Genomic DNA, 22,100 nt, shown 5'->3' with positions numbered 1-22,100 from the left:
TGGTGCATACAGGTGAGGAGTTGGGAAATATAAAGATCTGTGCCTAGGGTCACAAAATCGTCTGCAATTCCTTGGCCCTGCTGCCCTCATGGGTGATCGTGTACTTCCTACAAACGATGCAATGACATCACAAGCCCTGTACTGAGGCGTTTCTTCACTCACATGCGACTTTATCATCCTTTATTTAAATGTTATTTATTTTGTATTTACATCACATAGGATTTTTATCATCCTTTATTTAAATTTTATTTATTTTGTATTTACATCACATAGGATTTTTATCATCCTTTATTTAAATGTTATTTATTTTGTATTTACATCACATAGGATTTTTATCATCCTTTATTTAAATTTTATTTATTTTGTATTTACATCACATAGGATTTTTTGGGGAAAAGAGGGAGCGTTTCACATATTTTTCTTTTTTCACTGGTCTGCTAATAACAGTTGGTGTTAAGCAGCAACCTCTTAGATTTAATATATAGCACTTACTTTATATTAGTAGCACAGAAGTACATTTCTTTTTATATGCAGCATATATAGCACAGTTCATCTCCTTTGGAATAGGATAACAAAGTAGCTTTAGTACAGTTTTTCATGTCAGTTCTTCTGCAAGAATCTTAGAATCAGTTCACACCAGGAATCATACCAGAACACGCTCACGTTCCTCTGCGATTTGACTGCAGTAAATTTTCAGCCCATTCATTTCAATTGGCTTGAAAGCGCACTGCGTCACACCAAAAGTAGTGCATGCACTTCAACCTTTGGCACTATGCAAACTTCATACATCACACCTGACTACTGTCACAATACATTTCCTGGTGACACATATAACACATCTGTGCCTCTAAAATATACTGAGGCCCTACACCAGTCATTACAGTCATTACTGTTCTACAAGCAACAGTACTGAAGGGGTAAATGTTTTTGTATAGTGAGCTGTATGCTCTGTCTTACCGCCATTGAACGAAGCGCCTGCTTATTGTTTCCTCATCCATCCAGGAAAGAAAGGATCCATGTGAAGTTAGCAGCAGCAGTAGGTGTGAGCAGTCGCTTTTAATTAGTGTAGCTATTTTTCTCTTTTCGACTATATTATGTGAACTGTTATATCTTTAGAAATGCCAATTTAAACTGATCAAGGTGTCTTTTAAAGCTGTCAATATTATCCCCTAGCAGCCAATCCCATGGCAAATGTAATTTTTCAGCTGTCAGTTTCCAGTACAAGCTTGGCTATGCTTTGATGATCAACACAGATCGTTCTCATTAAACCAGAGGATTCTGATCTGGCTGCATTTGGTGCAGTGCACCGTAATGCACCTTGTGTATAGTGGTGAGCTGTTGTACCTGAACATTAAGCTCCCTTACTATTACTTAAAATGTTTGTTACCTCAACACTTCATATTCCTGATATATGTCTCGTGTACCATGTACTTGTATGAGAAGTATCCTGTTCTCTTTGTATTGCTTCCTTTGTGTAAAATCACTGGTGTTCCTGTTAGTCCCTTTACTTTCCTAATAAAAACTCACCACACTAAGCAGGAGAGCACACTATGGTCAGTTCTCTAGCTATGCTGGGAACTCAGCCTGCTCTCCTCCAATGATCAAACTTGTCCTGACACGCCCCCCTGCACGGACTTTCACTGGGAAGCTTAATGTACTGTTGCTTCTCCTTCCCCCAGCTCTTATGCAGCTGAGAACAGAGGGAATGTGTGAACACTTATAAAAAATATAGTATTTATAATGTTTTTTTTCCCCATTACTATACAAAAATGTTTTTCCTTTCCTTTCTATTTTAAACTAAAGGGGTTGTTTTACAAAGTGATGGTTTACAATCACTTTAAGTAATAGGCGTATTTATTTTTTCTGCCCCATACCCTGAGCTAATCTACCCCTCCTTTCCAAGATGCATACTTACCTTATAATTGCTCCCAAAACCTTTGGTGTTTTGTTTAAGTCCTTGAGCATTGGCTGGACCTGTGAATAAGCTGTATGGGGGGCCATGTCCCAAAGACACCCCAATTGATTGGAGCTCATTTAGTTGACACTTGAATGCTTGAAACTAGTTGCTTCCCTTGGCGTAGGACCATTTGCGAAAATCTTAGTTTTCCTGTATCTGAAAGTGTATCTAAACAAACAAAAACAACAATATATTGCAGCCTACAAGTCCTTAAAGTGGTTGTAAACCCTCCCACACAACTTTATCCCATGTAAATCAACATAAAAAAACATAATTAGTATTTCTAATCCTTTTTGTTCTTTAGAATGACGTCACTGGAGCATGCCCAGATCTCCCCTGATTTACGGCACACTCTGTTTGCTTGTCTGTCTGTTATCAGGACTTTCTATGGCACAACAGTGAAATCCAACAAGACTGCATAATCACTCAGTGCTTCCTCCTACACCCCATGTGACCATGTGACATCACATGAAGTGTAAACCTGGGCATCGGACTGAATTACTGCAGTCTTATCAGCTGAAGCTGATAAGACTGACATAGGCGAACACTAGATAATCCGCACAAGTAAATACTATTAGCTAGATTCAGACACATTGGCCTAAACTTGCGGCAGCGTAGCTTAGCGTGTTTAGGCTACGCCGCTGTAAGTTAGCTAGGCAAGTACATGATTCACAATGTACTTGCCTGCTAAGTTACGGCAGCGTAGCCTAAAGCGGGCGGGCGTAAGGGCGCCTAATTCAAATGTGTGTAAGGGGGCGTGTTTTATGTTAATGGGGCTTAACCTTACATTTTTGAAGTTTCTTTTTAACTGCGCATGCGCCGGGCGCCTACATTTCCCAGTGTGCATTGTGGCTAAGTACGCCGCATGGGCCTATTGATTTAGACGTGGACGTAAACTACGTAAATCCTGATTCACGGACGACTTACGCAAACAACTTAAAAAATTAGAATTTCGACGCGGGAACGGCGGCCATACTTAACATTACTATTCCATCTAGGGCCAAGCTCTAACTTTAGGCGGCCTATGTCTAACGTAAACAGCGTAAATGTACTGCGGCCGGGCGTACGTTCGTGAATCGGCGTATCTACTGATTTGCATATTCTACGCCGACCGCAATGGAAGCGCCACCTAGCGGCCATCCGAAATATTGCAACCTAAGATAGGACGGCGCAAGCCATCATATCTTAGATATGTTTAAGTGTATCTCTGATTGAGAATACACTTAAACATAAGTCGGCGTAGATTCTGAGTTAGGTCGGCTTATCTACTGATAAGCCGGCCTAACTCTTTCTGAATCTAGCTATATGAAATTAAACAAGTGGCTATGAGCAGGAAAGCAGGGTTGCCATAGAAATGTTGGATTGAGAAGGAGGCTTGGTTAACAGGTACAGGAAGTGCTCAATGTATGGGCGGAAATGCACTCTATGTGGACTCAAACAATACTTAAGATGGCACTGCCTTACCCCTGGAATTTTTTTTTTTTTTTTTAAAGTTTCTTTAAACAGTAAGTAATATACAACTTGGGCTGGATTACAGTGGCTATCGATTGATAATTACTTAATATAATGGACTAAATGAAAAAAAGCATCAGAGTGGGAGAGTTTACTTCCTCTTTAATTGAGATGGCAGTATTGTCCCACCCCCACACGCCATTTTTTTACATCTATTTTTCACATGGTGATCCTGTATGTAACACACTTCCTTCCTAGGGTGACAACACTCACTAAGGCACCCTAGGCTGCGCTCTACATTTGAACTACAAACACCTGCCTCTCTCCTCATTTGTATTGCAGAAGATAGATGGAAAGCTGGTAACATTTGAGATTTCAGTTTAGTACACAGAAAGTGAAAGAATTTAAGATTTCTAACAAGATCAACAAGCATTTTTCTTTTAAACTAAAAAAAAAGCCAATGCAGCCATCACATCTAAGGACAGGTAAACTACAACATATTACAAATTTGGCTTTTGGTTTAGATATACTTCAGTGTCAACCTAAGCTAGAGGAGCAAAATGGTGATTGTGATGACGCATATCAACTTCAGTAAGATGCACTCTGTAGCATTTCTTCTCCTTCAGTATCCTCTTAGAAGAAAACCCTCGTGATAAGTGGACAATCCCTATGATACACCCATATTAATATACATGCAATTATAAATTGATATGAACAATCCATAGTTTTTGCAGCAATATGTTTATGCGCTAGAAGGAACTGCACACTCTGTTGTGGCATGTCATTTCTGTTTGTGTTCCATTGTAACGCTTGTTTCCCTTATGCATCCCTTCATTATGTTAAAGAATGATTTCTTGCTGGCATGGCCACCCACAAGTATCCATTTATTCCCAGCAACGCTTTCATGCTATAAATGTACTTCAGCAATTCTGTATGTGTACTTGGCGCGGACATAGACAATTTCTAAAGATTTGCCTGTGGCCCCTACTTAATCATTTGTGCTCTAGTAATTTACTGGCTTAGAGGCTTGTGCTGTTGTGGAAACACATGTAGCAGCCCTTCCATAATCTTCACCCCCTAGGACATTATTTATTTTACTTGATTCTCTATCTGTGTTGTCTTTTTAATGTTGTCCACTGTTTCTTTCTGTTCTGATGGCTGCCCTTCGGATAGGCTGACCTCTGCTCTCCAAATGACATCCTGCAATTGAATATCCGTCACACTCAAAAGACTGTTGATGCTCTTCTGGCTGTGGGAAAGAAAATCCCCCCTACTACATCTACTTTCTTACACTCCTGGGACCTGATAGGCTTTTTACTCTTGCATATACTTCTTTTTGTATTTATATACGTTAGCTACCACTGGAATGCTGTATTGGCATAACCACTTTGCATGTGCACACTCGCATCTATAGATTTGGAAATATGAAGGTACCCATTTAATTGTCATTTTATCTTTTGTTCTGCTTTTTGTAGCTGTCCTGTCTGCAGTGTTGTTTATAATTGTCAAACATTTTTTAAGGTTGCGAATATCTTAAAGTGGATGTAAACCCGATTTATGATATTTGAGCTTGGCACATATATCTGCAGTGTTTTCTTATCACTCTTCAAAGCACTATGTCCTGTAGCTGTCTCCTGCTCCATTCTTCTGTTATCAGCCTGATAACATCTGACAAATTCCCCGTCACATATGATAAAAGCAGCCAGCGTTGTGTTGGGGAGGATGCTGTAAATAGATTAGCAGAGCCCTGAACTATTCAATGAACAGATCTGAAAGTCTCTACCTATGAGGACAGGGGGTGTGTGCCTTTCCTCCAATCAGCTGTCTTGGCTGTATGCCCAGGCTTCACTGCAGTGCTAACCAGGAAGAGAAAATCTACTAAAATGATATGAACTTTATCTGAACAGTATATAAAGCTGAAGACAGCAGATATACATGTAAAACTTATGTAGGCAGATTTGTTTCATCCCTGTGTATCATCTGAGGCTGTTCACTTCACTGGGTGAGGGTTTACATCCACTTTAACATAAGGACCATGTGTGACTGCATATTTTATACAAATTAGCCTCTAATATTTTTTTGGCTTCTGGACCTCATAAGCATTGAGTTTTAAGATTCAAATTTGTACTGTTAAGTACAGCATGCTTTCAAGTGTTTGAAAATTCGATGTCCAGTAGAGGTAAATAGTCTGATAGAGATGCATGGACCACAAGATTAGCTTCACAGAAATCCAAATTCTTAGTTCCTGTATGTTACAGCTGCATATTATCTGCTTGCTTAAAGTTCAGATTTAAGCTAGATAGGATTACATTGATAATGTGCCCCGTAAAAAGAAGAAAAGACTTTATGGGTATTTGTCAGTTTTAGGACCTGTGTTGACAACGTGTCGAAGGCATCCATTTAAGATGCTTCTGCTATTTCTCAGAATTTGACAGGGGCATTTGATCTGCAATTGACTTCTTTATAAACTACATTTGACCTGCCTCAAGGATGTTTTGTATTTCCATAGAATTGTATGGGAAAGCAAAACCCGACTGAAGTAAACAAAAGACTGCAAACCTTAATATGATAGGTATGTGCCTAAAGTTTAATCCACTGGACTTTACACCTCTACCCCTAAAAACTAGAACCTCCTCGCCCCACCTCAAAATAAAAGTTTAGATGACAGAACAGACTGTAGATCATGGTTTGCTCCATCATCATCCCACCCACCACTAGGTAGTATTAGCTGTGGCAAGGACGTGCACTTTACTGCATATGTGCAAATATAACACTGTAAAAATGAGTAGAATACCCATATCCAGCAAAGTGACAGTAATTTCATTCATTTCTATGATGGCGCCCTAACACATGCACAGTAGTGTGTTGGGATCTGGTGTACAGGTGTACATGGGATGTGACAGCTAAAACCTGGGTTTCCCTGATCTAAGGTCTATACTGTGCTCCGTGGGGGTCCTTTGCAGAACTGTGGTTAAAAAGTACACTTAACCTTTAAAGCACAGAAGGCCTTTGCAGACCTAGAATACTGAATGGTGGACAATATTGCTGTGTTTTGTATAGCTAGCACCACCATCCCAGTGCTGATGAAACCTTGACTTATAGTTTAAGCCTACCTTCACACTGAGGGCCGGTTTGAAATTGTGCAAGTTCAGCTAAACTCGCAATACAAACCGGCATTTCAGTCCGACTTCAGGGGCGATTTGGCAGACATCTGTGCGGGTTCATGCACAGACGTCTATTCAAATCACCCCCGAAATTGTCAAAAGTAGTGCAGGAACTACTTTTGGGAATCAGTGCTGTGCCGCAAAGTCGGCGTCGCATTGATTCGAACTGTGCCATTGCCGTCCATAGGATCTGATTTGGCATGCAATTTGACATGTTAAATTGCATGCCAAATTGGCCCAATGTAAACTTGGGCTCACCCAAGTTCACTTTTACAAAGAAGAGAGCTTCATAGATCTTATATTTTGAGACTCAGCTGAGTTAAATGTATTACTAAAAATAAACTAAGCAGAAAACTAATGTGAAAAGTAAAAATTTGCAAGGAAGCAATACCAATACCCAGAAAAGCACCTATGCAAATACAATATTCAGCCATTGATAGAAATAAGATTAAAGATACACTCCAGGCCAAATTAAAACGAAACCATAATATAAACGCAGGAAGCATGGTCTACCTGCTCCAGAATTTATTTTTGACCAGGCATTCTGTAGTCACCAGTCGTGCCTACTTCAATTTGTTGGTGACCTGTTGAACCTGCTTATCCTGCTGGATTACTTACTAAAGGGTTTTTGAGGTCCCTGACAATAAAAGCCCAGTGTTAATAGCAGGCTACACTAAAGGCCCGTACACACGGCCGAATGTCGAGAGACAACGGCCTGTTAAAAAACAAAACAAAAAAATGGGCGATGTTAGTCTTTCCGAACAGTCGGCTTCTGTCGGACGTGCATGCTGGAAAACCAGCAGCCAACCGACTCCCGATCAGCGATCTCAGCCAGTGGCAGACAGCACTGATCGTAGTATTCTGGCTGGGCAACCAGCTCAGTATGGTTTGTACAGTGGCTCCGACCAAAACTGTAGTGTGTACAGCCACCATTCAGCTTCAGACCTCTCTTGGAAGTTTGAATTTGATTAGTGATAAAAGAAGCAGCAAAAGAGAGAAAGTTGCACAGCACAAGCTTCAAGTAGTACACTCCTACTGCATACCAGTATACAAGAGAGGGGGCACCAGCCGAGTGCATTATCTAAGACATCATTTATTTAAAAAAGGAAGAGTAAGCAACTATACTCACAAACATAAATGCAATAAAAGCTCATCATGTATATTCCAACTAGAACTGCTGTACATGCCCCAGATCAGCATAAATGACACAAAAAGCATATTGCAAACACTTTTCAAGGATGTCCCCTCTTCCTCAGAGCTCTGAAAAAGGACACCCTCGAAACGCATCAGAACCTGCAATTACTTTTTTATGTCATCTGAGCTGATCTGGAAAAACTTGCCTCATGTGTAGAGGCATGATGTTGCCAACATCCCTTGGTCAATGAAAAATTGAATACCTCTAAAGAAGGTGGGATTTTCCGGGCAACCAAAATTTGGAATGACAACTGAGGTCATAAAAATATTTGTTTTAATACAAAAAATAGATAAACATACTAAATATATATTTAGTATGTTTATCTATTTGTTGTATTAAAACAAATATTTTTATGACCGCAGTTGTCATTCCTAATTGTGGTTGCCCGGAAAATCCCACCTTCTTTAGAGGTTTTCAATTTTTCATCTGAGCTGATCTGAAGCACATACAACACCCTATTTTGTCTTCTGTTCTGCAGTATTTTGGGTTAGCGCTGTCTGTGGAGTACTGAAAGGCGTAGTGAGCACCCAATGACTTGTAATATCAGAAGTAGAGACCATCCACGTCCACCATATGTCTCACACTTGAGGATGGAAAAGTATCTTGCTGTCTAGTATACTCCTATTGCCTTCCTAATGACCCTGGAACTTGGATGCGAGGGATTGCAAAGAACTCAGATTAACATAAACTGAGTGGATTTTCTGATTTTAGCATAGTTAGTGTTTATGCATGAATGCATTAGTAGAAAACCAGTTGCGTTCAACTTCTTTCCTCGATTTTGCTCTTTAATCAAAGGCAAATCTAAATATGCACCATGAAGTCCTGAGGCCTAATTGTTCATAATTTTTCTCACACATTGGTCATTAAAGCCTAGCTAATGCTTTACTTAAAGCAGCAGAGGGCATTATTCTTTATGTACCATATCTGTGTATTTTTTAGCTCCACAATATAAAAAATGTATATATTTTTTGTCTGTGCTGTTTCTTACATTAACAATATGAGGTTCAATATAGCCTCAACTATAAATGATTGTATTATGACTGCAACTATATTTAAAATCATGTTGATAGGTTAAGTGTGTTAAGTTTCTTGGATTTTCTTGTTCTTGGTAAGACTCCAAATATAATAACAATAGAACACTGGTTTCCTGTTGTATGCCAAACAGGAGCTTTAAATAACTTGGTACAAAACGCGGTACGCATGCATTCGATTATTACTTATACAGGTGTTACAATGGCTTCTTCTGGTTACCATATATTATTGTCCGAACAATGGAATGCTGACAGTAAAAGCTCCAATCTGGGCTAAATAAAGATTGTCAAAATATAAGAACAATTTATTTTCTTAAATTAATTGAAGGGTTTCAAGGAACCCCCAAAAACCCTGAAACACCGACAGGCAAAAGTGGGCGGGGAGGACTATACCGGTACTACATAGGTTGGTTGTTTTCAACCAGAATAATTCACATTGGATAGATTTAGAAAAATTTATTCACATGGTAAACATAAAAGAAAAATAAAAAATACATGATAAACATAAAAGAAAAAGAAAAAATACATGACATTAAAATACAATACAAAAACACTTGACCACAATCATGTCACTGGTCGTGCCATCCCTTCAATTGAAAGAGGGGGGTTCAGGTGAGAGAATTGAAGCCATGAGACAGACAGTCTCTAGTCTCAACTAGTTTCGCGAATTTGTTTTCGCTTCGTCAGGAGACAATCTAAAGGCACAGCGTCCTATGACCCCAAGAGGGTCCAAAGCAACCGGTGGGTGGATAGCTCACACGAGAGCAAAGAAAAACAATTCTTGGAACGGACCTATGTGCCCATAGGGGTGTAGCAAGATATAGAAGGTGAGGGTCCCAGGACCAAAGGTCCCGTTTAATGGGATTACAGAGATAATGTGGGTGATTAAACCTGAATTACTAAACACCCCTCTTTCAATTGAAGGGATTGCACGACCGGTGACCTGATTGTGGTCAAGTGTTTTTGTATTGTATTTTAATGTCATGTATTTTTTCTTTTTCTTTTATGTTTACCATGTGAATACATTTTTCTAAATCTATCCAATGTGAATTATTCTGGTTGAGTACCGTTATAGTCCTCCCCGCCCACTTTTGCCTGTCGGTGTTTCAGGGTTTTTGGGGATTCTTTGAAACCCTTCAATTGATTCTTGAATACTAGGACGATGGTACACCCCCTATATTTCTGTACTTTCTTAATTATGAGAGGTTAAATCTTATTCTAATTTATTTTCTTACTTGAATTTTGGTGTCATTTGTATATTTCTTGTATTTCTTTAAGATCTGTGCAGTAATACAGAAGGAGACATCTGCACTTTGCCCCAGTGCAGGGTGACTGGTCTTGTATCTTCCTCCCCTCTAGTTTTATACAGTCAGCCAGCTGTGGGCCTGCTAGTTCCCTCTCACAGCTTTGATCTCTGCACAGGCTATGTACAGCACAGTGATAATCATTGTACTGCACGTAGCTTTCTTTTACAATGTAATATTTGGGTGTGCAAAGTTATCTGGTGCACATAAAGTGGATTTGTAGCCTTCAGTCTTGAGGAATTTATTATTAACCACTTCCGTACTGTAGGACGTCATATGACGTCCTGGACTTTAGTAGGGGATATCTGAATGATGGGTGCAGCTACAGGCATCATTCAGATATCCTCTTCAGGCGGCGATTCTGTGCACCGTAAAAATGATCATAGAGGCGGTTCTGCCGCTTGATCGTTCTTATAGGCGGCGGGAGGGAAAAACCGTGAGAGATAAAAAGTTGCAATGACCGCCACTTTATTCCCTAGGGTCTGGTAAAACAAATTATATATATATATATATATATATATATATATATATATATATATATATATATATATATATATATATATATATATAATGTTTGGGGGTTCTGAGTAATTTTCTAGCAAAAAAAATATGATTTTTACATGAAGGAGAGAAGCGCCAGAATAGGCGTGGTATGGAAGTGGTTAATAAAAGTGTGTGCAGAGTATTGTTTACGGCCATAGGAAATGGTACCTTTATTTATTTATTTATTTTTTGCTTTTGGATACCCCACATTTGTTATTCAGCCACAATGATCCATGTGCTTAAAAATAAATAGAGATCCTATAAGGTTACAACAGAGGGAGACTTTTTTTTTCCCAGTGGGTAAATGAAACTTGGTACTTTGCTGCATGTTTTGCATTTGGCTTGAGTTGCATTCCAGCTAGGACAGCTGCATAGAGGGGTGCATGACAGCATGTTTAGCCTCTAAACCATCACCATAACTTCATATTAATTTGCATAATTCTGTGCATGTGTTTACAGCCCCCAAGTGTCTCACAATTTATTACACATCTTTTAACACAGATCGAGTGTAATATTGCTCTAAGGATGTTATTTTTTTTTTCTTTGACATTTGTAGAAACAATTTTAGAGAGGTCTCGCTACACTTGTTCCCTTTTGTAAATTCAATTAGCGAATGTCCTAATCCCTCTGTTGCAATCGAGGCATGGCTGGCCTAATAAGCAGCAGGAGGAATTCAGATGTTTATGAATACTTGTATAGGAAATTACACTGCAATCACAATTCATCCATAAGTGGTAAATGTCAGGTCAATTTTGGAACTACTTGAAACATTAGTTTGTGGTTTCAGTGCTGACAGTTAAAGATTTAAACAGGGAAAGTTGTGTTGGGTTGTTCATATGATTTTTTTTCCTAATGTAGTCTAAACCCGGTGAATAAATGTTAGCAGTTTATGCATGAGACTCCTGGCAATGCCTGCACAGGAAAAACTGTCTTCATCCTGCCATGTTTCAGTATGTCAGAATATGACTTCTCATTGCTATTTAATTTTTTTCCGCTATAAAGATCAAGTTGCTTCTTGTGAGAAGTCTTCCTATATGATTTAAGACTGGCCAGCTCTTTAGGGGAAAGTATGCCCTTTTCATGCTATAGTAAACTATAGAGACAGACGGGTCTGGCAAGTTATAACTGAGCAACGTGTCACATAATGTGCACCTCTGCTTGCAATGACATTACGGAACTTAGCTTTTTAATGAAAAATAAAGCCTTTAATATTAGATCAGGACACCGACAGATACCATTCTCGTACAGAGAACCAGTTTTATATTATGGGCTGTAGTATTTTGCAGCAGTTAAAATCATTAACAGTTTAGGTGCCAGTGAGGTGATTGCTTGTTCTATTTTAGGTCATTTATTTTTCGTTCATAATTATGTCACTCTGTTTTATACAAACTGTGTATTACAGTGTATACAGAGAGCGCAATAAGTGTTCCCCGTGAAAAAGGCCAATATAAAGGAAACACAGATTTCAGTAATTAATATGTTGCTAGTTACTAGCTGATGAATTACTGCATCTTGCTTATGAGTACTTATTGTCAAAGTACTTAGTCATAATGATTTGTAAGCTGCTAAACATAAACTGAACTTTTTGTTTAGATCAGCTGAATACATTCCGGATTGATCAAAACAAAAGTCTCCTGCATTTGACATGCATATAGAACGCAACTATGTGTGTGTGTGATTTATAGAAATAAATGCTGTAAATACCACATGTAAGAGCCGAGATTGCGATCACATGACCAGCCGGGTCTTTCCTCCCCTCCTAAATGAGGTCAGCAGGGGAATCTTGGCCCCTCCCACTGCATCTGACAGAGGAGAAAAGGAGAGAGCCAGCCGGTCATGTGATCGCAGATATCGGCTCTTACATGAGGTATTTACAGCATTTTTTTTTTACAATTCACCCACAGGGGGGGATACTGCATAAGGAGACAGCACGGATGGTTGCATACTTGTTAGAGTGGCTTAACAACCACTTTAACATAAAACAGGCATTTTTGCTTGTACGTTTTGCTGTTGTTGTACGTGTTGCTGTTGAAGAGACTTTAGCTGGTTATACATGGATCAAAATTTGTCAAGAATTTCAATCCATGTATGACCATTCCCATGTGAGAGGAGTTGCTCTCCTCCCGAGTGTGGCTGTCAGTATATTTTCGCTCGATCAGCACTTGCAGCCAATCAGCTGCAGTGCTAAACCAGTGTTTAGCTGACAGCTGATGCCTCATTGGTTGGTAAGGACACAGCGGCCGGCTTCCTGGCCTGCTCCTTAGCAACCAGCTATATACAGTGTGTTTACAATGTGTTTAAAGTTTAAAGTAAAACATTTTTTTTTTTTTATGAAAAATGCATGAAAACTGCATGCAAAAATGAATAAACAACGAGGGTTTAAAAATGCAAAACGTGCCTGAAAAAATGCATCAAGTGCAGCCCGCATAGATGTGAACCTAGACTTACACTATGTCCCTTTTATGGCTTCAATAGCATCATAGGAAAACATCAGACTCATTTAAGAGTGATGATTTATGCTAATGCTACATTTTGTCATTTATTTGTCATTATTATGCTGCTTGTCAAATGTCCCTGGCAACAATCACTGCATTGTAAATGGGCTTATATTCTCTTATAATACATTTAAATAGTAGGGAAGATTTTTTGTCTAAAATAATCCTTTCCCAGAGTGAATGTTTTTATACATGCTGCATTATTTTAAAATGTGCTTTTAATTGGCATATTCTGTCAAAATCCATCCGGGAAAAACTTCCTGGACCAATCTCATCTGTGAGGCGTCTGCTCTCTAGACATTTGAAAAGTAAAACCTTCCTGAAATAAATGCGTCAGACCACATTGACGACAGGCATAAACTCAAACTGACAAAGAATAATTGGAGATTTTTTTTCCCATCTGATAAAAAGTGTGCAGCAAAATTGGCTGGATGTTCTCTTCTGGATGTTCCATATGGAACATGTACCGGTATATGGAATCACTCTATTAGTATAATGCATATTTTATGGCAATGTATGCTAGTTCGAATGAATCGGCTTATTATTTTAATTAACTCTTCTTTGCATGTAAAATATTTTCATCCATTGTTTAATAAGCTGACTTTTTTTTTAATTAATATGTTAAGCCACATTTAACCACCTGCAATGTACTGCGGACATGCAGCCTGCACAGGCAAAGTGACGTACTTGTATATCGCTGCCTGCTTCCAGGTTTAGGGCACATACATGCGTCCCCTCCCCCCCACCACCATCACCCGCTGTGATTGTAAACTGCAGGAGTCTGTTAGCAAGTCCCGGCCAATGGTTCATGGCCAGAACCTGCAATCAACACAGGTCTCTGTGTTATCTCTGCAAAGCAGGGCTAAGAAACAAATGTATCTGTAGTTAAAAGCAGCATACATTACACACACATTACACAATGACTTTGTATAGTGATTAGTGTTACTGGTGTTGTCAGTGGCAGTAAGTCAATTCACCCCCAGCATCAGTTAGTGTCAAATTTCCCATCGCAGTCCTATTATAAGTCACTAATCACTGCCATTACTAGTATAAAAAAAAAGTAAAAATACAGTATAGACATTAAACATTATCAAGCTATATATAATGGATATGGGCTCAAAGTGCACACTCTCAAGTTTGATTTGAGGGTATGTACATCCAAATCGGAAGAAGGGTTTAGGAATTACAGCACTGAAGAACAGCCATCCCCCTTTTCAAGAGACCAAAAGTAATTGGACAGTTGAATCAAAAGCTGTTTCATGGCCAGGTGTGGGCTACTCTGTTATTTTTTTATCAATTAAGCAGTTAAAGGGTCTGGAGTTGATTCTAAGTGTGGTATTTGCTTTTGGATGGCAGCAACATTAGGAGAGGCCATAGCAACAGTTTGGTACATTCTGAGGAAAAAATAATGCACTGGTGAGCTCAGCAACATAAAAAGTCTTGGACGTCCACAGAAGAAAACAGTGGTGGATGATCGCAGAAAATAAAAACCCATTCACTACATCCAGACAAATGAAGGACACTCTCCAGGAGGTGAGTGTATCATTGTCAAAGTCTACAATCAAGAGAAGACTTCACGAGAGCAAATACAAGGTGCAACCCATTCATAAGCCTGAAGATAAGAAAAGCCAGATTAGACTTTGCCAAAAAAATCTAAAAAAAGCCAGACCAGTTCTGGAAAAGCATTCTTTAGACGGATGAAATTAAGATTAATCTTTACCAGAATGACAGGAAGAAAAAAGTGTGGAGAAGGCTTGGACCAACTCATGATTCAAAGCACACAACATCATCCGTAAAACATGGTGGAGGTAGTGTGATGACATGGGCATGCATGGCTTCCATTAGCACTGGGTTAATGGTGTTTATTAATGATGTGACAGAGGCAGCCGGATGAATTCAGCAGTGTTCAGAGATATACTGTCAGCCCAGATTCAGCTAAATGCAGCAAAGTTGATTGGAAGGCGCTTTACTGTACAGATGGGCAATGATCCAAAACGCACTGCAAAAGCAACCCTGGAGCTATTGAAGAAAAATAAGTCGAATATTCTGCAATGGCCGAGTCAATCACCTGATCTCAACCCAACTGAGCGTGCATTTCATTTGCTGAAGGGAAAACTAAAGGCAGAAAGACCCACCGACAAAAAACAACTGAAAACAGCTGCAGTTAGAGCCTGGCAAAGCATCAGAATGGAGGAAACCCCGTCTTTGTTAATGTCCATGGTTTCCAACCTTAAGGCAGTCATTGCCAGTAAAGGATACTCAAAATTGTATCTATAATTATATTCATATATCCAATTACATTTGAGGCCCTGAAAATGGGAGGACTGTGTATAAAAATGGTTGCAGTTCCTAAAATGTGTACTTTAATTTTTATATTTATCCCCTTGAATTAAAGCAGAAAGTCTGTGCTTCAAATTAATTTGGATTGTTTCAATTTAATTTTATTCTGGTGGCATACAGAGCCAAAAGTATGAAAATGGTGACTGTGTCCAAATATGTGTGGACCTAACTTTATACCATATATATTACTGATATAAATTTCCCGCAAACCAATCAATATAAACTTATTGGGATTGTATTTATCAAAGACATGTAGCAGAATACGTTTTGGCCAAAAATGTTGTTTATAATGCCAAAAAACCCAGTGGTGACCAAATACCACCAAAAGAAAGCTCTATTTGTGTGAAAACATTATATAAATTATGTTTAGGGACAGCATTGCATGACCACACATTTACCAGTTATATCAGTGCAGTGCTCAGCAAAAAATTCCCTGGTCATTAAGGGGGTAAAATCTTCCAGAGCTCAAGTGGTTAAAGTCCCATGGGCAAATGTTTTGTGTGTTCTCTCCTCCAGTCTTGTCTGTTAAAGGAACAAAGTTGCAATAATTAAGATATCAGTAGCTGCATTTTAGAAGTAACTGTTAAAGACTTTGGGAAATTAGATGTCATCGTCATAAAAACAAATTTATTACACTAATAATAAACATTCAAGCTGGCTCTGCTTATGTTTTGCATGGCAAAATATAGTTTGGCATGTGCATCATAGAGGTAAAGGTAAATATGCATGATACTGAATGATGTATAACTTGAAACCTATGGGGGAAGGTCAGGAAAGTTTTGGATCCACCTTTTAAACTCTTACCTGAAGAAAAGGTTTGAAGTGAAGGTGAAACACTTAGGCCGGGTACACACGAACAAACATGTATGGTGAAAGCGGTCCGCCGGACCGTTTTCACCATACATGTCTGCCAGAGGGCTTCTGTACGATGGTTGTACACACCATCGTACAGAAGTCCGCGCGTAAACAATACGCGGGGCGTGTCCGCGGTGTCGCCGCGTCGATGACGCGGTGTCGCCGCGACAATGACGCAGCGACGTGGGCGGCCCGCCTTTAAAATGCTTCCACGCATGCGTCGAAGTCATTCGACGCATGCGAGGGACGGCGGGCGCCTGGACATGTACGGTAGGTCTGTACTGACGACCGTACATGTCCGAGCGGGCAGGATTCCAGCGGACGGTTTTAAAACACGTCCAGGAATATTTGCCCGCTGGGAAAAGGCCCGGCGGGCAAATGTTTGCTGGAATTCGGCCCGCTCGCGCCCACACACGACCGAACATGTATGCTGAAACTGGCACGCGGACCAGTTTCAGCATACATGTTTGGTCGTGTGTACGGGGCCTAAGGCCGCGTACACACAGTCAATCCAAACCGATGAAAACGGCCTGAAGTCCAGTTTCATCAGTCCAAACCGACCGTGTGTACAGCCTAGCGGGCCTGTTGTCCTTCGGACAAAAATTATAGAACTTGCTTTAAAATCGAACCGATGGTTAGTACACAAAAGCATCGGTTCAAAACCCACGCATGCTCAGAATCAAGTCGACGCATGCTTGAAAGCATTGAACTTCGTTTTTTTCAGCACGTCGTGTGTTTTACGTCATCGCGTTCTGACCCGATCGGTTTTTGAACTGATGGTGTGTACGCACATCAGACCATCAGGCCACTTCAGCGGTGAACCGATGAAAACGGTCCGTCGGACCATTCTCATCGGATGGATCGACCGTGTGTACGCGGCCTAAGACCTCCACTGAATTTATACAGGCCTTTGTATCTTTATATACATTGTGTTGGTAAGTGCAGCTCATATGTCAGAACATTATGAATTAAATGAATATACTAGAAAAAAATTATAGATTTTGTGTTCTTAAAGTACCCCCCTTGGCATTTTTTATGTTTTGTTGCCTCACAACCAGGAATTAACATGGGTTGTTTGAGGATTTGCATCATTTAATTACAGAACATGCCCACAGCTTTGAAGAGGGTTTTTTTTTAATTGTGAAGCAAACAACAAATAGGACAAAATAACAGAAAAAGTCAATGTGCATAACTATTCACCCCCCTAAAGTTAATACTTTGTAGAGCCACCTTTTGCGGCTATCACAGCTTTAAGTCGCTTTGGTAAGTCTCTATGAGCTTGGGATTTTTGCCCATTCCTACTTGCAAAACTGCTCCAGCTCCTTCAAGTTGGATGGTTTGCGCTTGTGAACAGCAATCATTAAGTCTGACCACAGATTTTCTATTGAATTGAGGTCTGGGCTTTGAGTAGGCCATTCCAACACATTTACATGTTTCCCCTTAAACCACTCAAGTATTGCTTTAGCAGTGTGTTTGGGGTCATTGTCCTGCTGAAAGGTGAATCTCCGTCCTAGCCTCAAATCACACACAGAGTGGTACAGGTTTTGCTAAAGAAAATCCCTGTATTTAGCACCATCCATCTTTCCCTCAACTCAGACCAGTTTCCCAGTCCTGACTTCTGAAAAACATCCCCACGGCATGATGCTGCCACCACCATGTTTCACTGTGGAGATGGTGTTCGTTGGGTAATGTGAGGTGTTAGGTTTGCGCCACACATGGCATTTTCTTTAATGGACAAAAAGTAAAATTTTAGTCTCATAGACCAGGAGTCTCCCACGTGCCTTTTTGCAAACTCAAAACATACCATTTTGTTTTTTTGCTGAAAGTAATGGCTTTCTTCTGGCCACTCTGCCATAAAACACAACTCTATGGAGCGTACAGCTTTTTGTCGTTCTATGTACAGATACTCCAGTCTTTGATGTGGAACTTTGCATGCAGCTCCTCCAGGGTTACCTTAGGTCTCTGTGCTGGCTCTCTGATTAATACCCTCCTTGCCCGGTCCATGTGTTTTGGTGTGCGGCCGTCTCTTGGAAGGTTTGCTGTTGTGCCATGTTCTTTCCATTTGGTTATGATAGATTTGATGGTGGTCCTAGGGATCATCAAAGATCTGGATATTTTTTTATAACTTAACCCTGACTTTTACTTCTCAACAACATTGTCCCTTACTTGTTTGAAGAGTTCCTTGGTCTTCATGGCAGTGTTTGGTTAGTGGTGCCTCTTGCTTAGGTGTTGCAACCTCTGGGGCCTTTCAAAAAGGTGTGTATATGTAATGACAGACCATGTGACACATTGCACACAGGTGGACATCATTTCACTAATTATGTGACTTCTAAAGGTAATTGGTTGCACCAGAGCTTTTTATGGGCTTCATAACAAAGGGGGTGAATACATACGCACATGCCAATTATTCGTTTTTTTATTTCTGAAAAATAGTTTTATGTATATATTTTTCTAATTTTACTTCACCAACATAGACTATTGTGTTCTGATATTCAAAGCCTGTAATGTAACAAAACAGGTAAAAAGCCAACTGGGGGGGGGGGGGTGAATACTTTTGCAAGGCACTGTATATACAAAGACAAGAATTGTTAAACTTCTTGTCAGTTTTTTTTTTATTGTGGGGAGTGTACATTTAAAATCAGTGGTATGGCTATATTGCAATTATACCCCTGCTTACAGAAAAAACTTTGTACTCCTACTGTATAAAGCACAGTGATGAGTGTGAAAACGCTCAGTCTGTGTTGTCCTGAATGATTGTGGCTGGAGAAGAGAGTCTTCATTCACAAAAACACAAGCCGGCAACAGCACACATGACCTACTGCATTAGTCTCTCTTGGAAAGTGTAGTACCTGCCCTTCACTGTTGTCAGTTTTTTTTTTTTTTTTTATGAAAGTGCTCTTCTTCAGTCACAAGCATTCACATTAACACATGCTGAGAGTTTCCACTCGTCCTGTGCCCTGAATAGCTGCGGGGTTGGGTTTGAGTCAGCCAGATGACACTTTTCGAGGAATGAGGAGAAACAGCACTAAAAAATTGTACAGCAGGCGAGTCTTGGTGTTAGCTGTACCTCCCCCTATAGGAATGCCCATATTTTGGGTGAGTGGGGCTACAGTGAGCACTGACAGTAATAAAATAACCATTTTATTTCAAATTCACAGCACAGATGTGAATGGGGATAAGTGCTATGTGCACAGGGGGAATTTGGAAAGGTTTTATTTTTGTCTTCTGGCAATGCTTCTTCTTTAAAGCTGAATTTTTAAGGCTAAAGTATAACTCTTGTAGCCCTTTAAAATCTAAGGTGGTGAATCTGTTTAGAATGCTTTGGGTGGACTGGCATATGTGACTGTAGTGGGTTGGGTGGATCATCTATCTCAATTTGTTTTAGGCTTTTAAATGCTAAAAAGAGTATTTTCTGTTAGCTTATGCTCTTATTCTGCATTCCTATACTATGAGGAAGACACAGCCTAAAACAGATAGGACCAATGGGAATATATTTTCACAACAAGCATTGTTTAGTTTAAGACTAATTATTCACCTAAAGATCAGGGCCTGGATTCACAAAGGACTTACGACGGCGTATCTCCTGATACGTCGTCGTAAGTCCGAATGTGAGGCGTTGCATCTATGCGCCTGATTCATAGAATCAGATACGCCTCACTGTTGCCAAGATACGAGCAGCGTAAGTCTCCTACGCTGTCGTATCTTGGGGTGCATATTTACGCTGGCCGCTAGGGCCGCTTCCGTATATTTCAGCATCCAATATGCAAATGAGCTAGATACACCGATTCACGAACGTACTTGCGCCCGGCGTATTAAAATACGCTGTTTACATAAGGCGTACGACCGGCGTAACTTTACCCCTCATAAAGCAGGGGTAAGTCATGTTAAGGTATGGACGTCGGAACAGCGTCGTATTTTACGTCGTTTGCGTAAGTCGTACGTGAATGGGGCTGTGCGTAGGTTACATTCACGTCGACTAAGCATTGAGCCGGCGTAAACCAGAAAATTTGACGTGATACTGAGCATGCGCGCGCATTCGCCGTTCGTTAGGTGCGTCATTTACGTGAGGTCACGATTCATTTCCATACAACACGCCCCCTACCAGCCTACTTTGAATTAGGCGGGCTTACGCCGGCCGATTTACGCTACGCCGCAACTTACGAAGCAAGTGCTTTGTGAATACTGCAATTGCCTGTCTAAGTTGCGGAGGCATAGCGTGAAAAGGATACGCTACGCCCGCACAAAGATGCGCCTTCCTACGTGAATCTGGCCCCAGGGTTTTTGTTCTTATTTTTTGCTTTTTACTACTGTAATTTGTCAATGAATTATCATGTTGGTGCATGAAATTATTGCAGAAGTTTTTATGTGGCCCTGTTCTTATGTGCTATGTGTAATATATATGTATTTTTTTTTTTGTAGGAGAAGCTTTGTTTACCACATCACATCCTAGAAGAAAAGGGATTAATGAAAGTGAGCATTACAGTCCAAGCACTTCTAGATGTAACCACAACCAAGCAGGCCTTAATTTTATGAAACTATTGCACCCTGTTTAACCCTATGGTGACATCGTGTTTTCTACAGGCTGCCTAAAGAGAGTAATGTGGGAAAAAAGGAATTTTGCCTCACAGCGAGGCACTGCTAAGGAGATGCTGAGTGAATGCAAGACAGAAAGTTGGTTTAACATTCCATAAAGGAAGGGCGTTGAGCGAATTTTGCACAGCATAATTAACCTATACGTAAACTGTACATTCTCAGCCCTTACTTCAAAAGATTGCTAAATATCAATTAATGCTGTCCTCCCAAATTGTTTATTTGCATTCTTCCAATTATGGTGTGTTATTGTATTCTGTGATGGAACAGCAGAATAGTGAGCAGTGTTTGTTCTACCCAGTCCATAGACTCATGCTATGGACTATTGCTGGTGCTGGGTATTTCCAAAATGGCAGGTCACATTGCACTGTATTTATTTCTATAGCGTTATGATCATTACTTTCAATGCCAGACACTAATTGCTGCTTAAAGTCTGAACATATTTGTGAAATAGCAGTTTTAACTAGATGTAAATGTATATTACAATGGCCTTTTGTTCACTGGACAGTACAACAGAAATGTAATGATTAACAAAAAATCGTAATATGTTATGTATATAATGAGAAGGAAATGAGGAGTCTTTTGTTTTTAGCATCATTTGCTAATGGTAAGGCTACAAGCTCTGATAATCACTTAGTAGCATGAGATAATCCCTTATTGCCCACTGCCATATTTGCACACTATTGTCTGCAGATTGTAAATGGGAATTTACTCAATAGAGAGATCTAATCTAATGCTTCCTGTGTTACAAAAAACACTAAAAATGCATGTGTTGTGGAACCTAATTGTTTCATATCATGCTGCACTTTTGTTTACTGTTGTAAAAACATGGAGGGCTTATTTTTTTTCATCTTTAACCTGTGAATTTACCAGAATTCTACAAGGCAACACTTGATAGTATTAATAAAGCACATTTGCCATGTTAAATATTGGAATCAAGCCTGCAGTTCTCTGCCATGCTGATACCAATCCACATGACCTCCTGCATTGGGAGCTGCTTTGAGAGGCTTTGCCAAAAAAGTAACTACCTTAACCAATACATCTGCGCCGGATGCAGCTTTTTAGCTGGCATTGGGGTGGTTTTCTGTCAACAATCCCCTATCATGACAATACCCCTAACCAGTGCAACATGTGAGTTAAAACAACAAAGCGTTAAAAAAAAAAGCACAAATGC

At 39.9% G+C, this 22,100-nt stretch overlaps 1 protein-coding gene across 4 annotated transcripts in view; it reads left to right on the top strand.

Annotated features, from left to right (window-relative positions):
• Positions 1–21,235, top strand: part of LRCH1 (leucine rich repeats and calponin homology domain containing 1) — a 290,465-nt gene extending 269,230 nt beyond the window's left edge. For all 4 annotated transcript variants that reach the window (XM_040341251.1, XM_040341250.1, XM_040341253.1 and 1 more), the window contains one exon: positions 20,756–21,235. In XM_040341251.1, the coding sequence (XP_040197185.1) occupies positions 20,756–20,869 (114 nt within the window). In that variant the 3' untranslated portion in view covers positions 20,870–21,235. The remainder of the gene's footprint in view (positions 1–20,755) is intronic.
• Positions 21,236–22,100: the final 865 nt, after the last annotated feature.

The sequence above is a fragment of the Rana temporaria genome, chromosome 2, assembly GCF_905171775.1.
Source record: "Rana temporaria chromosome 2, aRanTem1.1, whole genome shotgun sequence".
NCBI lineage: Eukaryota > Metazoa > Chordata > Amphibia > Anura > Ranidae > Rana > Rana temporaria.
The sequence above is the reverse complement of the archived record's forward strand: the minus strand, read 5'-3'. Positions and strand labels throughout refer to the sequence as shown.